The sequence below is a fragment of the Podarcis melisellensis genome, assembly GCF_964234715.1.
Source record: "Podarcis melisellensis genome assembly, chromosome: 3".
Lineage (NCBI taxonomy): Eukaryota > Metazoa > Chordata > Lepidosauria > Squamata > Lacertidae > Podarcis > Podarcis melisellensis.
The window spans coordinates 72,323,136-72,348,354 of NC_138530.1; the positions used below are offsets into that span (position 1 = coordinate 72,323,136).

Consider the following 25,219-nt stretch of genomic DNA (forward strand, 5'->3'; position numbering starts at 1 on the left):
GGAGGCGTTCCTGCCCCACCGCCCGGCATCGGGACGATGCCCCGATGCCGGGCGGCTGGGGGAGGCTTTCCTGCCCCACCGCCCGGCATCGGGACGATGCCCCGAAGCCGGGCGGGGGGGGAGGCTTTCCCGCCCGGCCGCCCGGCTTCAGGACATCGTTCCGATGCCGGGCGGCTGGGGGAGGCGTTCCTGCCCCACCGCCCGGCATCGGGACGATGCCCCGAAGCCGGGCGGCTGGGGGAGGCTTTCCTGCCCCACCGCCCGGCATCGGGACATCGTTCCGATGCCGGGCGGCTGGGGGAGGCTTTCCTGCCCCACCGCCCGGCATCGGGACGATGCCCCGATGCCGGGCGGCTGGGGGAGGCGTTCCTGCCCCACCGCCCGGCATCGGGACGATGCCCCGATGCCGGGCGGCTGGGGGAGGCTTTCCTGCCCCACCGCCCGGCATCGGGACGATGCCCCGAAGCCGGGCGGGGGGGGGAGGCTTTCCCGCCCGGCCGCCCGGCTTCGGGACATCGTTCCGATGCCGGGCGGCTGGGGGAGGCGTTCCTGCCCCACCGCCCGGCATCGGGACGATGCCCCGAAGCCGGGCGGGGGGGGGAGGCTTTCCCGCCCGGCCGCCCGGCTTCGGGACATCGTTCCGATGCCGGGCGGCTGGGGGAGGCTTTCCTGCCCCACCGCCCGGCATCGGGACGATGCCCCGAAGCCGGGCGGCTGGGGGAGGCGTTCCTGCCCCACCGCCCGGCATCGGGATGATGCCCCGAAGCCGGGCGGGGGGGGGGAGGCTTTCCCGCCCGGCCGCCCGGCTTCGGGACATCGTTCCGATGCCGGGCGGCTGGGGGAGGCGTTCCTGCCCCACCGCCCGGCATCGGGATGATGCCCCGAAGCCGGGCGGCTGGGGGAGGCGTTCCTGCCCCACCGCCCGGCATCGGGATGATGCCCCGAAGCCGGGCGGGGGGGAGGCTTCAAAAGCCGTCCGGGGGCTTTTAAATCGCCCCGGACAGTCCCGGGGCGATTTAAAAGCCCCCGGTTAGGCAGGCAGGGGGGGCAAAAGTCTTTGCCCCCCCTGCCTGCCTTCAAAAGCCGTCCGGGATAGCGGGAAGCGCTTCCCTGCTATCCCGGACCGCTTTTAAAATGCTGGCGGTGGGGAGCAAAGCCTTTCGCCCCCGCCGGCCTTCCTGGACCTCTTCTGAAGTCCGGAGGGGGGGGAAGGCTTTGCTCCCCACCGCCAGCATTTAAAAAAAGGTCCCCGAGATTTCCCTATGGGCTTTCGTCTTGCGATGCAAGCCCATAGGGGAAATCGTCTAGCGAAGCGTCGCAAAAACCGAAAAACCCTTTCGTCTTGCGGGTTTTTCGTCTTGCGAGGCATTCGTCTAGCGGGGCACCACTGTACTTCCAAGTTTGCCGCTCACGCATGCACAGAAGCGCAAACTGCTCTGCTTGTGTGTGCAGAGCGGCACTTTGTCGTGCGTCCTTTTCGTCCAGAGTCTGGGGCTCCAGAATGGATCCCGGTCGCAAAACAAGGTACAACTGTATATAGCTCAAGGGATACACTTTTATCATTACACTTTATTATATAGGAAATTCATATTACAATATTTTTACCTTTGGGCTTTCAGGAAATTCAACTTTGCGTCCACCCTGCAAATATTGAAGGGGCAGGGAAGAAAGGTAATTGAAATGTCATTGAATTTTAATTTTGTTAAAGAAGTTAAAAGAATGATTCAACAGATATTATTCACTTTCTAAAGTCTGAAAGTTAAATGTGCCATCTGTTGGAATAAAAATAAAAATGCTCCTTTTAAATTCAGCCAAATTAGATTTAAAAACAACAAAAAACCCCAATAAACTACGAGGCAGCTATTGAAAGATTTCAATTACTAGAAACAGTTCAAGATGGAAGCAGCCTGCCTTGCTCACAGGCTTCCTATAGGCATCTAGTTGGCCACTATGACCACAAAATGCTGGGCTAGATGGGCAATTGGCCTGATGCAGCAGGCCGTCTCTTACACTCTGAAGTATGTAAAAATGTAACAAAGGTTTCCTTCCTCCAATGGAAGAAGCCCTTTTATGGGACACTATAAAGTTACAACTGTTCTACCATCCCTGTAATCTTCATATCATTATCTTACCATTTTCAAGAGCCTCATGGACCTAACATATGCTTCTTTCTTATCCCAAAAGGATAGATTAGGATATTCTCCAGGTTCCAGCATTAAAGGGATTCCCTGGAAACCAGGTTCTTCATAAAGTAGCCATCTACAAATTGAAAACAACAAGGGAAAAAAGGTCCAGACAATGCTGCGATAAAACATGATGCTATTACATTATTAAAACTAAAGACACCTCATCCTAGCTATTTCCCAGAAGGGAGATGACAAAGAGCCCCTTTTAAACCACTGTTAAGACAACAGGGTAGAATAAACAGTAAAATAAAATATTTTTTGTATTACTGATCAGGGTAAAATATAACTCTGAAGGATAAATATATAGTGTTTATAAGCATTCACTAAATTTCAGGTATTCACTGTGGCATATACATACATACATAGCCAACTTTTAACTTCTGTTCACCATCATTTGCATTCTGCAGCGATTAATCATCATTACTGAAAGACAGCATTGACTTCAAAGCTCATAAATAATCTCCTAAAATGACTGTAGTGTACTTATTTTTCTTAATACATACTTCTAATTCAGACATGTTGACAGATGTATAACAGTGTATGCCACTACAGTTGACAATGCTTGTGATTCATTCTCAGTGTTTATAATGACGCTATGATACAACACTTAATGAAATCTGTACTGGTGACTCCATTAATTATCAAGATAAAGCCACTTACACAGTTGTATGACACTTACAAACCAACTCCCAAGGTTCACTATTACAGTCTACCCGAATGCCACATGGTAGGGTGGGGGTAAATAATCAAACTATAACAGATACTGATTCTCAATTGAAATCCTTTCATTTAATCCCCCCCTTCTTTTAGTATGACTTTTGTATCATTCTCACCCATTCTGAAAAGTACCTTGGCAGTTTCATCACTGACATTTAGTCAGCACCTATATCTCAGTTTAACGCTTTAATACAATCCTGGGATATGTATTAATGATTTATTTTGAATCACCAATGCACTTAACAGACAGCAATCTTTTCCATTATTCAACAAAAATGAGTAAAAATAATTTAGAAGACAGTCATATTTGTTGCAGCCCAGAATCCCTGGTTTAATTGAATGTCTTCCTGCTCTCAGGTAGAACTAATGATGCATTACAAGATGACAAGGGTATAAATATGTAGATATGTTAAGTATTTGTATATTAATTCTTATATTTGCTTCACTAAATGTTTATCAGTGAATCATACCTTTTATCAGAGGTTTCCAACCTTTCTGAGTCCATGAGTCCCTTGACCAACTACATTCTTTCTGTGGCACCCCTGTGGGGCTCAGGAGCCCAGTTATATCACCCCTTGCCTGCAGAGCTGGTAGCCTCTCACCCTTTTTCAAATGCCCTCCCTTGGGAAGTGTTCTGTCAGCCTCCTCTCCTCTCCTCTCCTCACCTCCTTGGGAGTTCTCCGGGCAGCCGCTGCCACCAGCCCTGGTCCCTGAGCTGCCCCCCCCAAAGAGAGGTGCCTCCTCCCACTGCCCCACAGAGGCCTGGGAAGCACCCCCTGGCCAGGCCCAGAGGCACCATTCGACTAGGGAGCTTGTAGCCAGGGCTGCTGCAACAAACGGCTGTGCAAGCCTCCGGAAGGCAGAGATGCAAGAGGGCATCAGAGGAGGGAGGGAAGGAAAGAGGGACAGAGGCCAGTGTTGCCCACAGCACCCCTGACTCATTCAAGGCACCTCAAGGTGCTATGGCACACTGGTTGAAAAGCAATGCCTTATATGATCATCACTCACTACAAAACAGAACAAAAAATATATATGTATAAACTCATGCATAAATGTATCATTTCCAAATCTGGGCATTTGATATCTACTATAAACTAGAACCTTTTTAAAGGATGCATATCTATATACTTACATGCCCCGATGCACTTTGATAGAACATGTTTTCTGTGCAGAACCAAATCGAGTTTCTTCCGTGTCGTCAAAGTATGAATTTACAAGACCCAGCCCTTCTGGTTCTGTAAACAGGTCAATTCGGCAAATGCTATAATCCTGGCAAAATTATGAAGACAGAATGATAAATTATAAAATTAGGACTGAGTCTATTCTGTGCAGCAAAGGGAAAGACAAAACATACTTGTGGTGCCCCTTTAGCATTTACAGGAGAGCACCCTTGTAGCAAGTTGCTAATCTATACTGCTGCCATGTTGAAACTGGGAGGGGCCAATCATAGAGGCATCCTGACAGCTTGGAATGGGCCTATGCAATGGGCACCACCCAAAAGAACCAGGAAGGAGTAAAGTGGCTACAAGCTCCTCTCCTCTCCTCTCCCGGAGCCCACATATTTGTACAGACTTGGTAAGCCATAGTTTGGTCTACCATGTCAGACAAATCACCCATAGTCTACAAAGTTTAAGCCATAATCTATAGTCTACTCCTATCCATACTTGCCTTTACTACATGCCTCATTGAACCAATCACTGCAGGCTCGGGACATTTGCATTCATCTTTGTTATCAAGTGGTTCTTCACCCCAAAGGTTTGTAAATTCAATTTCTCCTTCCTCCAGAGGAATAGAGGGCCCTTCAAAGTTTGGCTTCTCATATAGAATCCAACTATAAATTAAAACACCAAAACAAACATTGAATCATTCGTTTTCTTTCATGCAAATTAGTTTATTTACAAATTTATTTTGAGTTAAAGCATTTAGTTTACCATTACTCTCACATTAACAAAAACTGTAAAGAGAATGGTTTAAGGTCAATATAAACTGGGGTACTCATAGTAGAGCATTTAGAGGTGACAAATACAAGTACAGTGGTACCTCGGGTTAAGTACTTAATTCATTCTGGAGATCTGTTCTTAACCTGAAACTGTTCTTAACTTGAAGCACCATTTAGCTAATGGGGCCTCCTGCTGCTGCTGCGCAGCCAGAACATGATTTCTGTTTTTATCCACACAAAGTTCTTAACCCGAGATAATATTTCTGGGTTAGCGGAGTCTGTAACCTGAAGCATATGTAACCTGAAACGTATGTAACCCGAGGTACCACTGTAATGGATTGGCCATACCAAGAAATGCCAGTATATAATGTTATCACAGTAGGGGTTTAACTATACAACTATATAGCAGAAAACTAGATGCAATAAATAGCAATGTCTTACTTATAGTCAAGAATGTTAGTGCAACACCGAAAGATGATTAACATGCAATGAAAGAAATAAACATAGGGAAAGAGCAATATCTTCAAATACTAGGGCAGCAATGGTGAAATAATGGTCTGTTGTAACAAGCCATCTACTTTCCTGTGAGCAAGATGAGTGAGAAGATCAGAAGAACACAGAGATATATAACCCAGTATTTCCAAAATAAGAATATGAACATACTTCACCTGGAGCACCTCTCACTAAGTGGAGAGATGTTGTCAAGACTTTGGAGAGGGTGGTGTCTACCTCAAAAGATCAAAGTCAGGATGGACATCAAGAAAATAGCCAAGTGGGAAACCAGGAAACAGAGATCCAAAGATAATTTAGCATAGAGCTAGAAGTCAGACCAAACCAGATATCAGGTGTTGAAAGTACAGAGCTTCAGCCAAATCCAAACGGCAGGTCAAAACAGTGGAGTCAAGACTCGAAGCTACTTCAAAAGCTGAACAGCTAATAAAGAAAGTCAAAGACAGGAAACATTGAGGAGGTGAAAGAAAGTAAGGAGCTGGAAAGAATTACAAGTCAAGGAGGAGGATGAAGAAAGGCAGGAACTTTAAAAGGCATGAGAAAAGAAGACATTGATTCATATTTAATGTTAGGCTCTCCCATACAACACCTAAGCGTGCATGGTAATCCCATAAAAAGCATGAGAATGATGTGTGCTGGGACTCTGGAAAGAAATGGACATTTGGATAACGGTATGTGTGAAGCCTCTGCATGTAGGGTAGAGGAAAGTGTGTGCCATGTAACTGTATTAAGATGACTAAGACATACCAACAATTTGCAATTAACATCAATTTAAGTTGGAAATCTGAACAACATAAAATTAATTCTGGTTTTGCAAGTTTCGCATTGGATGAATCAAACAAAATGGCTGAACAAAGCAGATGAAGCATCCTACCACAATGGAACAAAGCAAGTAACTAAACAGTGCAGGACTATCAAACTAATTGATTAATACTAGGGTGTTGAGTCACATGCTCTATGCCACAACTCTCCACAAACCAAATCACAACAAATAAATAAAATACAAGCTTTTCAGAAAACTAAATTGAAACGCAAATATTTTTATTTTGACATTTCCATCTTGTTATATATCTGCTTGGGCACATTGTGAAAAAATGGCATATAATAAATGTATTTTTTAAAAACAATTGTAGATATAGCTAATGGGTGCAAAGAACTATGTTTCTTTTATTGCATAGAGTGTGGTATTTGTTTGCTGTTTGGTAAAAGACTAGCATTAAACGACAACTAGATAATTACAGACATGCGTTCCTGCATTGAAACCAACCTCTTTTGCTTTGACTAGCAAACTCTGATGACCCCATGAAATCCCTAAACTTTATCAGTTTCATTCTGTATGCCTTTGGTTTCAGCAGCACACTGGAAGCTGCAGGAATTCTGCCAAGTGAAACAGTTTATCACTTGATAATCCAGCAATGTAAATTTGTTTGATGTTTTTAATCAAAGCTTCAGGAAGTGTTTTTAAAAGATCCCTAACAGTAATCTAGCTTTCTTGTTAGTCTTTTCAAAGCCAAAAAGCAATAATCTTTCAAGAGAATTAAGGCAACGTAGTATAAAATTAGAAGTTACTTAAGGTCACAGGAAAAGCTTTTTAGAACATCAAAGAAGGAAAATAGGAACACATGAGCAAATTTAACAATAAGCTTCTACATGCATCAGATCAAGAATCAGACACGCTGGAACAGTTCAAAACATGCCTCAACACACATGAGAATAAACTAGTGAAAACTAGTTTACTCAAGCTAGGCTAAGCAAAAAGGCATGAGACCAAACTGACTTTAGAAGCATACAGTCAAGGAGTGAATAAAGTATGTTAAAGCAGAATGGGAACATGCAGATTGAATTTAGAACTAGCTGTAGGGCGAGCATTTTATTCTTACCATCCTCTGACGACTTTAACTAGAATTGCAGGTGACAGTACCCAAGTGGTGCAGTCCTCCATATCATGAAAAACTTCAATAGCATTTTCCAAAGGGTCTGATTTACTGCAGATAACGACCTGTATTTATAGGGGGGAAAACTTCAGTTTTTTCTAATCCAACAAGGAAAAATAAAGGAAAACAGTAATCAATGGGATGGGGATCACCTCACCTTTCCAGGCCTAGGATTAATTTTATTTTGGTTGTTTCCTGAAAATGCCTGTTAAAGCAGAGGGAACAAACAATAAGAAATTAATTTGTAAAAGAGATATATCTTACCTAATATTGGAAAATGCTGAAATACATTTAGTGTATTTAACTTCAAAAAATACATCCATTAAAACAGTTTACAAGTCACACTTTAGTATTATGAAAATGGGGTCAGGTTAAGGCTATACGGCCTGCAAGTGCTTGGCATGCTTTCAAATCTTATTGACACATTACCACATATTCAAGTTGCCCATGCAAACCATTAAGCCACTTAAAGCTGTCCCTTAAGTTTGCATAGATATATTATGCAGAACATGCTGAAGTTGCAACCACAAATCACTGTCATTTTACAGCACACTAAAACGAACAGGGGCTTTGTATGGAAGGAGTGCCTGTTGAACTACACCTTTAGCCAATAAAGGCATGAGTATGCATTTTATTACTGTAGCCCAGCCCTGCAAATAGCTCATACCACCCAATGCACCACGTGGTACAGCCAATTATTCTGAAGAAGTTATATATCTTTATAGCTGGTAGGAAGAAACTGTTTGAATCAAGTCTGATTTGTTTTGTAAATTATCAAGATGGTTGCTTTCTAGGAGTTTTCAGTCAATATTGCTGCCCCTATTCCATTGTTGTACTGTTAATTTTAGCATAAAACTTGGTCTATGAAAAATGTATGTCAGAAGTATATTTCAAAAGCATAACAATTTCCTGCCTCTCATGATATACAGCAGGGGCCACCAATTTTTTTTGCACCCATGAGCACAGTTGCAAACCAAAAAAAAACTGTTGTGGGATGGCAGACATATGGCAACCAGGCTCACCCCAACAACAGAATGGTTTTGAAGACTAATTTCGGGGGAGGGGGGCACCAAAAATAGTATCTGTGCAACCATGTGCCCCGCTCCACACACACATGACCTGTAATATATATGAATCCATAGATTCCCAATATGCCTTTTATTATTCAGAATAGAATTTCTAAAGGAACATACAGTAAGCCTGCAACTTACATGGGGGTTACATTGGCCTAAAGTCAAAATCATGTTGTGTTCAATGGCAGGTGTGGTCGCCAGTGTCTTTTCCCCCAGAACACTGTTCCTTTTCATTTTGTTTAATTTTTTGCCATGCATGTAAAGCTGAATGCGCGCAAGTTAAATGGGATGTGGGAACACAGTCTAAAATTGTTTTGAGGAGTCGGTTTGTCAAATGATTGCTGAATCTATTACTATTACATTTCATTTTTATCTAGTAAATCTTAAACCTATCTTAAATGACCATTCTTAACAGCTGCAGACTGAAGGCATTCTTACAGTGATTCTAGAAGGCTTTTCAACCAACACGTATGCTGGTTCAGCATAACTGACTGCTGAACAATCTGTAAATGTGAGGACTGGTGGGGTCAGCAGCAGAATCCAAACAACAACTGACATACTGCAGTATGATTGTATATTTTTTCTTCTACTATTTCCTGCCTTTATGCTAAATTGGGCAATCAGTAGTGCCTAGATGCAGCCATGATCTTCTCATTCCAGATTCATTTTGACCATTTGGTTAGAGAAATGCAGCATGCTAATGAAATCTCACTTTATTGAAAAGATAATCTTTTTCCTGGAAAATAGTCATTTCCAATTCAAGCTCTTCTTTGTTCTAACAACAAAATATATGTAGGTATGTATATAAATCAAACCAATATCAAACAAAAGAATGCAAAGCAAAAATCAATTTGACATTCTAGTTGCACAAAGCATGCAGACAGATTTCTAAAACAAACAACATTAAACACACCTCAATGTCTGGTAAGAAGCTATTTGGTTCATACTGTCCAGGTTTCAACCAGCTTGAAAAACTGGTGTCAGGGTTTCCAAAGTTTGCCATCTGCAAAATTCTCTCTTTCTTTGGATCCTCAGTTTGCAAAAATTTCTCCATAAATTGTGGATTTTTGAAATCTGAAAGAGACTGAACAGCACAATAAAAAATAACAGTGGTTGTTTACTGCTAAGGTATAACACAACATACATAGCATATGAGTTTATATGTAGTTATATGATGTTTGTCCTATTACCTCAGATTTCTGAGCCACATCAAATATTAGAGGAGGAATTCCTGGGCAATTAGCACTCTTCTGAGATGCAAAGGTTGTTGTGATAGTGTTTATAGATGTTACAGATGGAGTAAACACATTTTCTTTAGTTGAAGGTAATAGAAGGCTTGAGAATATGGCACTCTTTTCAAGTCGAGATCTCTTAATGTCGCCATCGGTACCATCCTTGCTTTCTTTCCCACTTACTTCCTGGGTAAGTGCAAGGTCTGGTCTGTTGGATAATTTCAGAGATTGGAGAAGAAGGCTGTTCTCAGCTGAGGCACGTTTGGGTCTGACTCTAGCCTCTGTTTCTAGACTATGCAATTTCAGCTGCAGAGATGGGGCTAAATCTCGTGGTTTGTCTCTTTTGATTCCTAAACCAACTGTAAATATATTGGGGTCAAATATTTTCTCTAAATTGTCCTCATGAATTGGAGGCATAGCAAAGGGAGGTGCTGGAGATTTTGGAACTTTGGATTTTTTCTTTTTTTGAGGTACACAAATAGAGCTGTCTAGATTTTTAATAGTTTCAGTAAACTTCGTCATGTCTGGCGAATCACAAATGGTATCCTCATTGCCAGCTTTAGGGACATTACAATCACTGTTTGAATCAGGTTGTCCACTGAAATTCTGCTCGAATATCTGTTTGTTGTCCAAAAACATATTTGTCATCTTTGTGTCTTCATTTTCAGTCTGAGAAGTCATGTTGTGTTCTACTTTGGGGGGCACTGGGTCAGGCTGCAGGAGACACTGGTCTTCTTTACTTAGAGAATGCATGTTTGTTTTCAAGAAAAGTTCCTCTCCACTTTCAGGAGATATGGATCTGACATTTGTATTCCTGTTATCATTTTGGATTGTTTCAATTTCTTCAGTTTGTAGTATAGATGGTGTTTTAGGCAAACAATTATCGTTGGCTAATTCTGTATCAACTTTTTTAGAAATAAAAACACTCTCAGGGTTATCATCTACTTTTCCATTCTGACTAAACTGAGATTCAGCAGCATTTTCAATTTCTTCATTAGTTATAATATTTGATTGAGTCCCTTCTTCAGACTTGATTTTTATATCTGAAGATACATCCTTCACCTTTGCACCATTTTGCAATGCTTTCTGTCGATTGTTTGGCTTATTTGTTATTCTTTTGGTCTGCTCACTTTCAGGGTGCTGTTTCCCAAATTTCAGCTTTGCTCTGCCAACAAATGTATTTGATACAGAACCTTTTTTTAAAGAAGAGATCTCAGCAGATTGGTTCTGATTAGTTTGTTTGCTTTCAAACAAGGATATTTTATTGGCAATACTGAAGTTAATTTTAACAGCTTTGTCCATAGAATCTTGCTCAGTTTGCACATCTTCTAGAGTTCTGGACGCCTTAAGGTTTAATTCTACATTCTTTGGTTTAGCTGGACTGTAAAAACAAAATAATACAACAATTACTTTACAGTCCTTGTCAACAATACTTTAAAGATGTATTTTATTTCTAGCACAATCCTATATGCATGCCTCTTTAAAATAAGGCTGCAATTCTAAATACACCTGCTAGGGAGTAAGCCACATTCAATATAAGGGGACTTACTGCTATTAATTATCATTATTACTACTACATTTAGTCACTTTTTCCAAAAAATATAAATTCAGAGTGACATAACCATTAAAAACCAGAGTAAAAGTAACCTAAAATACAATAATATGCATAAAAGAGCAAATCCAACCCAACCCCACTCAACTAAAAATATTCAGAGTTACGCATTGAAGGGCTGGCGAAAGAAAAATGTTTTTACCTGGTGCCTAAAATAGATAGCGATGGCACTAGGAGTGCCCCCTGTAAATATGTATAAGTTTGTGCTGTATGTCTCATTGACTTCCATGAGACTTACTCCCAGGAAAGTGTTATATGAGTATAGTTATTATTCTCTAAGTGCAAGTGCACTCAGGTTCTGCTTGTGGACTTCACATGGACATCTAGTTGACCACTCTGAGGACAGAGTGTTGAAATAAACAGGCCTTTGTCTGATCCAGCACAGTTCTTCTTATGTACTAATTAAATATGCATGGGTGGTTCCAGACTTGTCAAACTGCTGACAGAAGGCCTCCTTCCATTCATGGAACACACTCCAATCTGCCAATTCCCCCTTCTTTTGCATCTCCACATACATACACACACTCTGATCTAGAGGGGCTCCCAACTCTCAGAAGCAGATTTTGTGGAGGTGAAAATTGACACACACCCCTTCAATCAGTGGAATGATTTTTCACTCAGGGAAAATCTGAATTGAACCCACAACATTGTAGCAAAATTTCTGCTAAAGAAACATCCTTATAGGTCTAACTCAGAGGTTTTCAACATCTTTGAGTTCACAGCTCCCTTGACCAACTACATTCTTTCTGTGGCACCCCTGTGGGGCTCAGGAGCCCAGTTATGTCACCCCTTGCCTGAAGATGACAGCCTCTCATCCTTTTTTGAACACTTTCCCTTGTGGAGTGTTCCCTCAGCTTCCTTTCCTCTCCCCTCTCCTTGGGAGTCCTCCAGGCATCCGCTGATGCTGCTGCCCCTGATCTCTGAGCTTCACTGCCCCAGAGAGATGTGCCTCCTCACATTGCCCCCCAGGGGCCTGGGAAGAAGATGCCCCCAGCCTCAGTGGAACAACCAAGACTGGCCAAAGGTGAATGTGAGGCCAGCGCTGGCGGGCCTGCATGGTGGAAAGACTCCCCTTCAGCACACAGCAAGCACAAGAAAGGCCAGTTCAGCGCCTGCCTGCCTGGCCTCCCACTTGTCTGTCCATTCCCAACAGTAAGGGCTGGTGGACTGGCTGGCTGGGCTCCCTCACTGGCTTGCTTGCTTACTCCGAGGCTGTCTCAGTTCCTGGCAAACAGCACTCCCTGGCCAGCCCCAGATGCACCATTCATCTGGGGAGCTCATAGGCAGGGCTGCTGCAACAAACAGCTGTGGAAGCCTTTGGGAGGCAGAGAAATGAGAAGGCATCCAAGGAAGGATGGAAGGAAAGAGGGACAGAGTCCAGTGTTGCCCGTGGCACCCCTGACCATCATTCAAGGCACACTGGTTGAAAACCACTGGTCTAACTCGGCATAAAAAAGGCAAATGAATTTTATAATGCTGCGTAAAGTCTACGGTCCTAAGAAAACGTATTTAGAGTTAGTTTCCTTGAAATGAAATAAAAATATATATTGTTAGGACAGTGGGTTGTGTGGGGTTTTTTAAGAATAGCCTTACCGAAAACCTAACAGAAAACATATGATTCCTTAGAATGTGGGTTTATTGAAAATACATTAATACAATTATTTCCTTTTACCTTTGTTAAGTTGCAAGTTAGCTTAAAGTGTTTCTTACAATCTATTTTATTATGTGAACCATCCTGAGACCCCCTAGGCATGGGGTGGTATATAAATTCAACAAACAGCAGCAACAACAACATATCAGAAAGATTTATAAGCATTATTTACTCTCACAAGAGCTCACTTTATTTCTTTCAGAAATTATAGACTGCAAATCACTTGCAATTTTCTCTCTCTCTCACACACACAAACACTATTCACACTTCCTATTTACTCAAACATACAGCATGGATGCACTCCATTAACATACTTTCATATGTAATTAAAAGTTGATTGCTGCTGTGATGTATTATGCCATCTTTTTAGCATCAACAGTGCACAGTCCTGTAGACACATGCAGACACTGACTTTACCTGTTTAGCAAGAAAAATGTTCATATGTGCTCATGAAGACTGAGCCAATAGAATGGGAGGATCTAAGATGCCGGACTATTGCTTGAAGGCAGGAATGGAGTGGAGGCAGTATTATTATTATTTATTCAATATCTATCCTGTCCTTCATCCAAAGATCACAGGGCGGTTTACAATATAAAAACAGTAATGGAGTGGTGAATATTTCTAACCTAGCCTGTTCCAGATGGGTTTTACTCTCCCTAAAGAAACTTGCATAATTTGGGGGAACTCTTTGATTCGGCATTGTAATTTGAGGCCCAGATGGTTTCAGTTGTGTGGAGTACTTTTGCTCAGTTCCAGCTGGTTCATCAACAATGACCATTCCTGGATGAAGATGGCCTGACCACAGTGATGCATGCTTTGGTAACTTCCTGACTGGATAAATGTGCTCTATGTGGATCTTCCCTTGAAGAGGCTACAGTTTGTGCTGAATATTGTGCTGAAAATTTGACTGTCAATGGACAGAATTAGCTGGAATCATGTACTCGGTAGCAGTCAGCAGAGCAATCCTGCTTACCTGGCTTTCCAACATTGAACATTGCTGCCAGTTACCAAGAAGGACAGGTGTAAGGGGGAGGGGAGCCTAGTGTGGGGGCAGCAGTGGGAGTGTTGGGTTGGCTCTGCTGCTGCATCTGTACTGTTTCAAGCTCCTCTCCTGTCATAGTAATCAGTAACAATGTTTGGTGTTGGGAAGTCCAAGCAATGCCACACCACCCATGCCAACAAACCAACTGCTACTGCATACAGCACTGATTCTGAAAAATTAAGTTCAGCTGTCTACACGCATCTGGGTGGAATGCAAGGGGCTAGTGTCCCCATGACTCCCCATGTACAGTGGTACCTCAGGTTATATACGCTTCAGGTTACATACGCTTCAGGTTACAGACTCCGCTAACCCAGAAATAGTGCTTCAGGTTAAGAACTTTGCTTCAGGATAAGAACAGAAATCGGGCCCCGGTGGCGCGGAAGCAGCAGGAGGCCCCATTAGCTAAAGTGGTGCTTCAGGTTAAGAACAGTTTCAGGTTAAGTACGGACCTCCAGAATGAATTAAGTACTTAACCTGAGGTACCACTGTACTTGTACAGTAAACTTAACACTGAAGAAGACTGCCCGAAGAGGGCCATCATACTTTCATTCAAAAAAATGTAAAAGCTGAAGTAAATATTTGAGTTATAGTCTAGTTGGATAATTGTAGTGTATGTTTCTGTTTCTCTTTTGAAGACTTGATGAGAATGCAAAGTCAAATGGTTAAGAAAAAGATCTATATCTTCCTAAAAGACTGACCCATACCCTTGACAGATGTTGAAGCTATGATCCATTCTATTAAAATGAAACAAGGGAAAACAACATCTACTTATAAATGATTTATAGTTCCCATAATACAACGCCTACAGTTATAAGTCATAGTCTCCACTGGAAACTATGCTAACAGATGTGTCAGGACAGGAAAAGCAATGTAAATCAAGGGAAGGTGCTAGTGAATTATTAATTTGAATATCATGGAAAATGACACTAACACCCTACTGCTAAGCATATTTATCTGCAAGTATATTCTGTTTATTTCAATTGAATTTATTCAAAGAAAGGCTATAGTCTTGCAGCCCAATGCTTCCTCAGATATTAGTGGTTTTGATTTTAATGTATATGTACAACTGCAAGTATTTCCACCCAAGCAAATCTGTATTTCTGTGCATATTTACTTAGATGTTTGTCCCACTGTGTTCAAGGCTTAAATCTAGGTAAGCATGCATACAATTTTGGCTTTACAGAACAATCCTATTGCATATTTCCCCAGAAGAAAGAACCACTTTGGTTTGGATAAATTGTATTTAGGATTGAAGCTCAATATATTAAATTAAGGTTTCAGCCATAAACACACATAAAATCAATTACAGAGTTGGCAGGGATGGGACCTTGGAGGTCATCATGTCCAATATTGCTGCTCATCTCCCTAATAAATAGCCATTAAGCTTCTGTTTAAATAGCTTCTGCAAAGGAAAGAAACCACCTTCTGAGATGTATGTTTCACTGTCAAACAAAACTTACAGCTCTTTTTGGTAGGATGTTTCTCCTCATATTTACCCAAAATATTCTCCACTGAAATTTCCACCTCTGTTGCCCTCCGGAGAAAGAGATAATAAGTCTGTTCTATCTTCTGCATGACAGTCCTTTAGACATTTGAAAACTGTTGTCTGCCTCTCTCATCCTTTTATTTTTTATTTTATACCTACACACAAGACTTTTCTGTTGAATTTACTTTAGTTGGTTTTAGCCACTGTCCCAGCTATTTAAAAAATATCCAACTCTACAATTCTACGATTTTGATATATTATACGGTGTTAGATATTCCTCCCGATTTTGGATCATCTGCAGATCAGATAAGCATCCACTTCACACTCCGATCCAAGTCATTTATAAAAACAAGAAAAGGAATTGGCCTAGGGTATCTCTGTGGCTCTCTGTTCAATACTTCACTCTATGATGCAGAGCCATTAATGAACAATTGTTCAAGAAGCTCTACTTAACACTAGTGTAATCCATCCCACATTTTATGATATTGTCAGTGAACTTAATTCTGTGTAAACAGACAAGCAGTGGCTCACAAAGCATCACTGTGAACCAACCTATCATAGTCAGATAATATATGAAAATCAATTAATAACAGTATACAATGTAAAGGCAGAGCAACTAAATTTTCATTTCTGAATAGACACAGATGCTCTGCTTTCTAAGTTTCTGTATAACATGCTGTTATATTACAACTTACACACACAAAAACTACTTAAATGAGTAACATGGTGAATGTGTCATCTTCTTGAGAACATAGTTTTATTCCCACCCATAATTATAAATGTTTGGCAGCTTAGGTCTCAACTAAGACTTTCACTGCTTTATTACCTTAAAGCTGTATCTTTTCTGTTGCACTTACAAATAAGATGCATGTAAAATCAAAGCTAAAAATTCAAAGTAAGTCTCACTGAATTCGGTGGGATTTATTTCTGAGCATATTTTTATAGGATTGTGCTGCAAGATGTTAGAGAGTTCAACAGGTATTTTAAAAGCCTCAGGAATCAGGAGTGGTTAATGACTCAGTTCCTTACAGGCATCATATCAAGTGATTGAGAAACCTATTACCCTATGGTGGGAGAAAAGCTCAAGTTCTTGTTTAACTATTCAGCACCCTTAAAAAATTGAAAATTGAAGAGTCCCCGTTCCCCCACCAGGTATTTAGCCAATCAGACCCAAAGATTATATAAATCAGTCCAAATCACATAAATTTATGAGTGACAAGTTCATTCAAAAACTATTAAAAAAAACCTGATTCAATGTCCAATATAAGCTTTATCAGTGCACAGGTGAAGAAAAGTACAAAGGATATTCAACTATCCCCACCCCAGGATCAAATTGCACAATATATTCTACTCCTCAGTGTCTTTAGTAGACGGGATCTAAATGAAATATAACTTTTGATTCCAATTTTTTTTCCAAATGATTGTTTAATGATGAGGGTGCAATGCTGTGTTATAATACACACAGTTATGTTACCAGGCTTTCTCATTAAGATAATTCAAGGTGTGGCAAGTCTCACATTTCTTGACACAGCTGTAAAAGTGCACTCATACCTTTAAATAAGTGCTGAAGGCCACATATTTCAGTCTTCTTTAAAAATAATACTTTGCCCCACAGCACTACACATCAAGCCCCTAAGTCACTTATTTTAGTGATTATGGCACAAAGAAGAGGTAAGAGCAACATATATAAAACTAAGATCCAATTCCTGTTCCTAAAAGTGCTGCAGGGTAGCCTCTTGAAATACAGTTGGACACAGCTCTAAGAGGCAATGAACTGCCCCCCCCCAATACTTTGTGGTTCTTTTTGGAATAGTTAAACCTGCCATAACTCGCCATAAACACCTTAACACATGGGTATGCCCTGCATGTCTATGAACTGGCCCAGTGTTTGAGATATAAAAGCTGGTAGCCAAATGGTGCCTTAAACCTAGTTTTCAGTTGCCACAACAGTATGTCTAGGGACATTTTTTTTACACGATTACAAAGCAAATAAAGACAAGGTGGGCGATTTAGCTGAAAATGGAATAAATGCTGTGTGCAAAAGACAAGTTTTTTTAAACCAAAATAGCAATCAAGCAGAAAAGCAGCCTGTAAGAGGCGTGGCTGCAGTTTCATTCTAGCAAAAGTAAAAACCAAACCTCTTTTACTCGCAAAAAGCAACTGCCGACCAGTTGATTTCAAATGCTGTCTGGGCCTATGATTCCACAGCACAGATCCTTCTAAATGACTCAAGCAAGTAAACCAAGAAAAAAATCACAGCCACTGAGCTAGAGACAAATTTGTTCCTGTTCTTGAAAAGGCACTGATTTATCAACTATAGCTTAGGAACTCTACAGCAATGCTCAACGTAACAGCGATACTCAGTCCAACCCTAGCTAAAAGACCTTCAATAGCAGTATGAGGACAGTCTGAAACTAGAAAACCTCTGCCAGACAAGATGGTTACAAAGGCCAGTAGCGTTACTCAGTATAAGGTCCAAACCGCAGGCTACAGTTAAGTACTCTGTAACCTTCCCCCAACATTGCAGTTCCTCTCTTAGTCATCATCATCCACAGGAACACCCAGACTCAAAAGACTGAAGGGCTGGGGGAGGATCCCCTCCCCACCCCAACAGCTGTTTATTTTCTCTGGCAATCATCCTCAAGCTGCTTTCACTTGGACCTTCCCCCCCCCCACTGCATTGGATGGAAGAAAAGGCAGCTTGAGGGAGATAATTATGAGAAGACAAATAGCAGCAGTGAGAGGGTCATGTGGCTCTTCCTCACTTGGTCTTCCTCTACTTCTGACGGTAGCCTGTAGTCTAGAGGTCGTTTTCATTTTTTAATGAAACAAAAAACAACCACTGGGAGAAATTTATATGGAACCCTAGGTAACATTTATTTGGCCCTTAGCCAGATACTTATTACAATAAGCACAATGGAAGTCTTCTCCAAAGAAAATATTATTGAGGACACATAGACAATGAATGCTATTTAATTAAAAAAAATAATAATTATATTCCATAGCAAGACTTATTTTTCCCAAGTAAGGAAAAGTTTAACAATGAGTGAGACAAAGGGTGGCAATACACAGCTTCATAATAGAAGCTAACAAGAAGAAAATATTCTATACCAACTTCAGTCACATAAATACTAAGTGGACTTTTGCAGTGGTAGAACATATTGGAGTTCCTGTGAGGTAGTCAAAATATTATGCTGACATGGAATCCATGCAATTAGGATACAGATTTAGCAATTATAATACATGTTTATCAAGGGATTTAAGGAACATCTTATTGCAACAAGCAATGTAATTTAAAATATGAAACTACTTACAGACTAACTTTTGTTGTGACAGTTCTGGAAACATCAAAGCATGGATTTCTCTCTTTTGCACCATCCAAACCAAAGGTAGTTTGCTTTCCATTTGTAGTTCCCAACTCGCCATTTCTTTGCTTGTCAGTGCGCAGCAAAGCATTGCCATTAGAATTGTTGACAATATCTGGTACCTTAGACTCTGTTCTTCTTTCAGAATGTGACACGGTGCTATTGTCTGTGATGCCTATAGAAGAAATTTTAGGAGTCTCTACAGTGCTTTCACCAGAAGACAGCTTCTCTGCTGAAGTACATTTTGATATTGGATTACTATCTGTTGCACCTTCAATCTGTCGTTTGGTGGATGAATCTTTCCCATGACTCTTCAAGCCTGTGGGTGAAAGCGGATTTGTGTCAGGTTGATTCTTTTTTAAGGATTTCCTCCTGTATGGGGATGAAGTAGGGGTCTGCTGCTTGTTTTTCTCTAACTCTGTCTTAGTAAGTCCCTTGTGATTACTTCCAGTCCTTGTGTCATGGTTAGTTGTGGGAGAATTCAGCTGTTGAGAAGTCTTAGCTTTTCTTTCAGGGGTGGTTATTTTTTCTGAAACCAAATCTGAAGCAATACCATCAAAAACAGATTCTTCTTTTGCAGTATTCTCAGTTACATTTCTGTCCCCATTTGGCATGTCACTGGAGGACTGAGATTTTCTCCTCTTTCCAGATCTCCTTACTGCAGATTTTTTATCCATTGTGTTACTACAGTCGTCTAATACAACAGTCACTGGTTCATTGGAATATGGTTGTTCAGCTCTACGAAGAAAAATATCCAATGTCAACACTCTAGAAGTGTGGGCACGTTCACTGGACTCCAAAATAGATGGCTCCTCTGATGGTGCATATTCTGATTCTGAACATGAATGAACATCCACTAATTCCTTGTGGTTTAATATGTTATGTTCTAGGTCTTCACTGGATATATTAGTTAAACTTCTAAAGAAATCTGGAGTTGTAGTATTTTTTGTGTCAGCGACTAGATCATTCTCTGCTTCCAGTGTCTGAAGTGTAAGATTGCTGTCAAATAATGTATTTTTTATTGTCTCACTACTGCTGCGCCAATCAGATGACAATTCACTGTCAGAATTAATTCCTTTAGTGTTCCATTCTGAAACAATATCATTATACAATCGTGTCAGATCCCTTTTGGAGAGATATTCTTCTGTGTCTTTAACAGTATTCCGTATCCTTTCCTGGTCCTGATTGCAAACCTGGTCAATAAGAGATTCCTCACTTTTAGACAGATCTTTGAAGTCTTCAATATCTATTGATGCCAGTGGAGCGATACCCTTGTGAGGCGAACCCGAGCTTGCACTTTTAACACTTGATCTTAAAGAAGCTTCTAATGTGTTTTTGGGATTTTTTCTTCTCCCTGTAGTAAAAAAATTTCCAAACTTTCCCAAAACTGGCTTCTTTTTGTTTTCTTCCTTATAAGACTCTGCAGAGGATGTTTTGGACTGAAAAAGAAGAACAAGAAAAGGAAAAAAAGTTAGACTAAATGTTTCTTTCAAGACACATAATTCATTACTAAACATTTATATGTTGAAAAAAAACCTGAAATTGAATTGTTCACTGAACTATAGAATTTTCTATGAAAAGGTTATCTTTACATGTAACATAATCATCATTTTTAGTTAACATAATAATTACAGTATGTTAATGTGAATCATTATATTTAAGACTTATAATGCAAACATTCATAAACTTCCTCATATCTTTAGTCAAATGAATGAAGCATATAAACACATACAGGAATTGCTTACATTTTATGTATGCACCTGCCTCAAGCAGGAATGTGTCTTTGATACTGAAGTAAAGGTAAATCAGAGGGCACCTTTAGCAGTAAACTTCTGCAGTAGTTTTGCTAAAATTTGTATGAAGGTTAAAAGTTGTATAAATGTTCCTTTTATCAGCCACAGTTTGTGTCACCTTAAAATCTGTGGCATGGATAAAAAAAAGCTTTTTTTTTAGTATTCAAGACAAAAATAAAACAAATTCTAGATTGCAATGCATTTAGCCTGAACTATAATCGTTGTTAGGAGATACGTTTAGTTTTCTTTTAAACAAAGCTGTTTCCCCCATTCTTTCAGCGTACATCGATAATCCTGTGATATTTGGCAACAATCCAATAATTGTGTTGCGAAAGGACGGAAGCGTTTAAACTCTACAGCCCAGCAAGACGCTATGCGACCAACTGCCTAGAGAGGACGAGGATCCATCTCCAGTTCTTTCCGCGCGCTCACCTAAAAAAAGAATCTGGATGCCACGGAGGCGGCGGGGCCCTGGGCTCGCAATTGAGGCCCCTGCCAAACAACGGCCGGCTTCAAGGGCTGCCGTGATTGAGCGAAAGCGGACTTCGGCCCCAGGTGCGCGGTTTCCAACCAGCTAGCTCTTGCTCCCTTCAGGTCTACGGCTAGGGCATCCTTGCCGCCCAATGAGAGGCAGGAAGCGTTTGCCGTCCCCCCCCACCCCACCCTTCGGCAAGACTGGGGAGATAAGGCTCCTCTCTGGCCCGCAGGGATTTCGTGGCAACTTCTCCCGCGCGCCAACGACGTCCATTTCCCGCCCTTCTCCGGCCCATTGAGAAACCGCGCTGGGTTTGCTTTGTACTCACTAGCTAATGACCGCTCACTCGCGCTCCTCCTTCGGCAGCCTCAGTCCGGAGCTCACCGGCCACCTCAGAGGAGCTTCCCGTTTAGTCGGCGCGGGGAGCTCTCGAGAGGAGAGCGCCAGAAGCCGGCTCCTGCGGAGGCGCCAACTGTCTGAATGCCAGAGCCTGCCTGCCTGCCACGCCCGGCCGCCCGAGCGAGCGGTGCCCGCCTCCGCCTGCAGCGCCAACAGCAGCTGCTCTCTCCCTGGCACGGGCGTCTCAGGTAGGACGGCGGAGTTCCGGTCACCGCCCAAGGGGTCCGCGCCGAGGAGAGCGCGACGCTGAAGACGGCGCACGGAAGAAGGAGCCACGTGGGACCTCGGCGCCCGGGGAAGGAAGGGCGTCAAAGAGAGAGGTTTCCCTCGTGCCTCCTCCATCCAGGTCAGGCCTACAGCGGGTAGAGGAATCTGGGACGTGTATCAGAGCGCAAGTCTCAAAGGACGCGGCTTCCAGGCACGTCTGAGCCCCAGCATCTTTTGGGAGATAAAGAGAACCCCACACGCCCTCAAAAATCAACCTGATGTGTAGTGGGAGACATTTGATCCCCTGGTCACTCAGCCCCGAAAAACCTGTTTCCAGTGCATCTCGTGTAATAAGAGAGTGCATGTCTCCTTTTAAAAATGAACCACTGGCAGCAGGAGGAAGGGCGCGCCATCATTTCATGAGGGCCTCTCCAGCCTAAGTAAAGCCAGAGGAAAGCGTAAAGGCGGAGAAGGCTGATTGCTCAGAGGTGCCAAGGAGACAGGCAGAATTTTCTAGAGGTGAAAAGGAAAGGGTGCCAACAAACACAGCAAATGCCCATGAAATGCAAAGATATTTCCACGCTGCTGATTGCCCTGCACAAGTCTGAGCAATATGAAGTGCTTTTCTGCCCAGCCTATTTCCATCTATTCAGGACAAAAAGCTGCCTCAAGCAAAACCGACAAACTTTGATGTGAAAAGCCAAAAGCTCTTGTTGGATTTAAAACAAACAAACAAAAAATCGCTGCCAACATGCCATGTCTGAAGTTGCCTTATTTATAAAGCACCAATTTCAAAAAAGTCTGGTAAGAATGCAGTGTACTGATTGAACAAACTTTTCCACTTCCATTACCCTCACTCCGTCCCCAAAATTACTTACTTTATTGTTTCACTTATACACAGGGGGAGACAGAAGAGGCACTAGCAAATAAATTCTTTCTACATATTCATGAAATGTATATACCAGAAAGCTTTTAGCTTCATTTGTCTAAAATGCAAAATGAGCACTGCAAAACAAACTCAACAGCACAGGAAGGCAGTGTTCTCATACCTGCTGAATTGCTTTTGCAACAAAATACAATTTCTGCTGGCTTAATTGATCACAATGACAGTCAATGGTCATTGCTATTCAGTAGACTAAGATGTATAAATTCAGAAAGGTGGAGCCACTCCCACTAAATCAAAATAAGTGGGAAGCTCTACCAAGGGCACTTTTTTTCAAAAGTCTAGATTAAACAGCCTGCCTCTGACTGGTTAAAATAATTAGACAACCTCCACACAATCAGCTCAGAGAAAAGGAAGCCAAAACCCAACCTTGCCTTTGCAAGTAGTTGTAGGGTGGATTGTACCGTTACAGATGCTGGTTAACAGTGCCCTTTAAGTCTGTTTTCATATTACACTGCATGGGTTTAGACTCTAGATCAGAGCTTTCCAAACTTTTAATGTTGGTGACACGCTTTTTAGACATATATCATTTCATGACCCAGTAATCCCGTTTTACTAGCATACTGGAAGTTAAACTAACCCCTTTCCAGCCCCAGGAGGAGCATTTGCATGACACACCTACAAACTGCAGCTGACACACTTCACATATCATGACAGAGTTTGGAAAGCTCTGCTCTAGATTATGTTCCCCTTGGACTGTCCCTTCAGTAAATGAAAGCTGTGGCCATCCAAATAATGTTGGACTGAGTCTCCCATCAACACCAGCCAGCATGGCTAGCAGCCAGGAATGATGGAAGTTCTAGTATCAAGGGCCACAGGTTCACTACTCTTATTACCCAGTGGGATTTCCTAAGCACATCTTTACTGACCAACAGTGCAAGACAAACTTCCAGTCATAGTTTACTTGACTCTGCTTCTTCTCTTCTCTTTCCTGTAACTTGCTATCTGCTATGGACTTTAAACACAAATCTAAGTCTTTTGCAAGGAGGAGCTAAATTCTGTGACCTGTGTAGAGGCAGAGTAATTAGTTTGTTTATAATTCTACTGATATAAGGAGAGGCAAGGAACTCCTTCCATTTCTCAGATTTCATTAGGCAAGTTCCATGTCCTTTTTTTCTGCAGCTTTAAAGACTATAAATTTGTTTTGAAAATTAAGGAGGAGGTCCTTCTGAAGCTTTTACTCAGTACCAATTGGGGAACAAACATCGTTTATTAACTATGGATACCCATCAATGAATTCTGCCCCCAGCTCATCTCTTGACTGTGTTAATCGCCTTCACTAATGAATGAGAAGTGAACTTGTGTCAACCAGAGCCAGTTACAAGCCTTAAGGCCACAGCAAAATATGTCACTGAATATTTGCCATTGTTCCTGATATGTGATGAAATATAGCTTGGAGAGTCTGTCAGCTGCAGGGCAGGGCAGATTAATGTCATGAAAACAGACTCTTTAAAAACGACACAACCCAATCAAATTTAAACACTGATTTAAGTCGGTGACTGAAGTTAAAAATGCTTAGCTTTTTAGACAGATTGTGTTATGTCACTTTCACATTCCTCAGCTTTGTTTCTAACATAATAATGTATAAAAAACAGCTGTTAAAACATTAAGCAACATATGTGTTTCTGTTTTAGTCTGCACAGTGAAAGCAACAGAGTCCTAAAAGACTATGGGTGGTATTCTACTAAGTTTTAATCAGAATAGATCCACTGAAAAGTACATGACTAAGTTAGGTCCATTCATTTCAATAGATCTACTCTCAGTAGATCTATTCAGGGCAGGGGAAGAGCAGATGCCTCTGGCTAATATCAATCCGGACCTTTGTGTATTAATGTTTTATACATACACTACGTGCATCACACACTTCTAGTATGGGTATGAGAAATAAAGCTTTCTATAAGTCCAGAGTCCTCTTCTGCAGAAAAGATTACCTGTTGTACATCTGCAAGATGTGCTGATCTGATCTTTATTTTTCTCTTTCCAGTCAGGCTCTGATGAGAGTGGGGGTGGATTTCATGATGCTTTTGCATTGCATGTAATCAAATCATTTTATCATTCCTGATATAGACAAAGGAATTACTCAAATGACTTTTGCCATGCAGTTTGTCCTTGCATAGCCTTTAAAAAAATAAGGAAGCGGGGAGTCAGACCAGAACCTTGGGGTGGGATGAGGAGGCCTCTACCACAGTCACAGTTGTAATTGCCCATGCCCGCTATTCACTATGGGAGCTTTTCTCAGAAGGTAAATGGTGAAGTAGGGATTCTGATCCAAATCATAGCAGGGGCTAAGGGTTATCTTTATGAATCATTGTTCCAAATTTGGAAAATATCCAGATGAGTGATTCATTCAGAACCACAGGGCAACATGGTTATTTGCCTTCTGATAAGCCTAACTTTTACACAGTATCAGAAAGTAAATATTTCTAAACTAGAGGCTCCACCTTGCTTACTGTGCTCATCAATCTCACTGTGATTCTGCCCACATTAACTTACTAGAGAGCAGCCTTTCTAAACCTTGTACCCCCAGATGTTGTTGGGCTACAACTCCCATCATCCCTAGCTAGTGGGACCAGTGCTCAGGGATGATGGGAGCTATAGTCCAACAACATCTGGGGACCAAAGGTTGAGAAGGGCTGCCCTAAAGCTTCCCTTTCC

At 41.7% G+C, this 25,219-nt stretch overlaps 2 protein-coding genes across 3 annotated transcripts in view; one reads left to right on the top strand and one right to left on the bottom strand.

The window, feature by feature from the left end:
- The window catches only part of RTN4IP1 (reticulon 4 interacting protein 1), a 111,085-nt gene extending 90,230 nt beyond the window's left edge, over nucleotides 1–20,855 (top strand). Inside the window, exon 10 of one of the 2 annotated variants that reach the window (XM_081904655.1) lies at nucleotides 20,820–20,855. In XM_081904655.1, coding sequence (XP_081760781.1) covers nucleotides 20,820–20,840 — 21 coding nt within the window. In that variant the 3' untranslated portion in view covers nucleotides 20,841–20,855. Of the gene's footprint in view, nucleotides 1–8,774; nucleotides 9,236–20,819 lie in introns of those variants that run through there. The other variant, XM_081904653.1, reaches the window with a different exon arrangement.
- Nucleotides 1–25,219, bottom strand: part of CRYBG1 (crystallin beta-gamma domain containing 1) — an 88,573-nt gene that overhangs the window by 20,396 nt on the left and 42,958 nt on the right. Inside the window, exons 3-11 of the mRNA XM_081904602.1 lie at nucleotides 18,697–20,186; nucleotides 9,550–10,972; nucleotides 9,273–9,443; nucleotides 7,444–7,491; nucleotides 7,233–7,351; nucleotides 4,572–4,734; nucleotides 4,036–4,172; nucleotides 2,133–2,259; nucleotides 1,606–1,641 (exon numbers count right to left, since the gene is read on the bottom strand). Of these exons, the coding sequence (XP_081760728.1) occupies nucleotides 1,606–1,641; nucleotides 2,133–2,259; nucleotides 4,036–4,172; nucleotides 4,572–4,734; nucleotides 7,233–7,351; nucleotides 7,444–7,491; nucleotides 9,273–9,443; nucleotides 9,550–10,972; nucleotides 18,697–20,186 (3,714 nt within the window). The remainder of the gene's footprint in view (nucleotides 1–1,605; nucleotides 1,642–2,132; nucleotides 2,260–4,035; nucleotides 4,173–4,571; nucleotides 4,735–7,232; nucleotides 7,352–7,443; nucleotides 7,492–9,272; nucleotides 9,444–9,549; nucleotides 10,973–18,696; nucleotides 20,187–25,219) is intronic.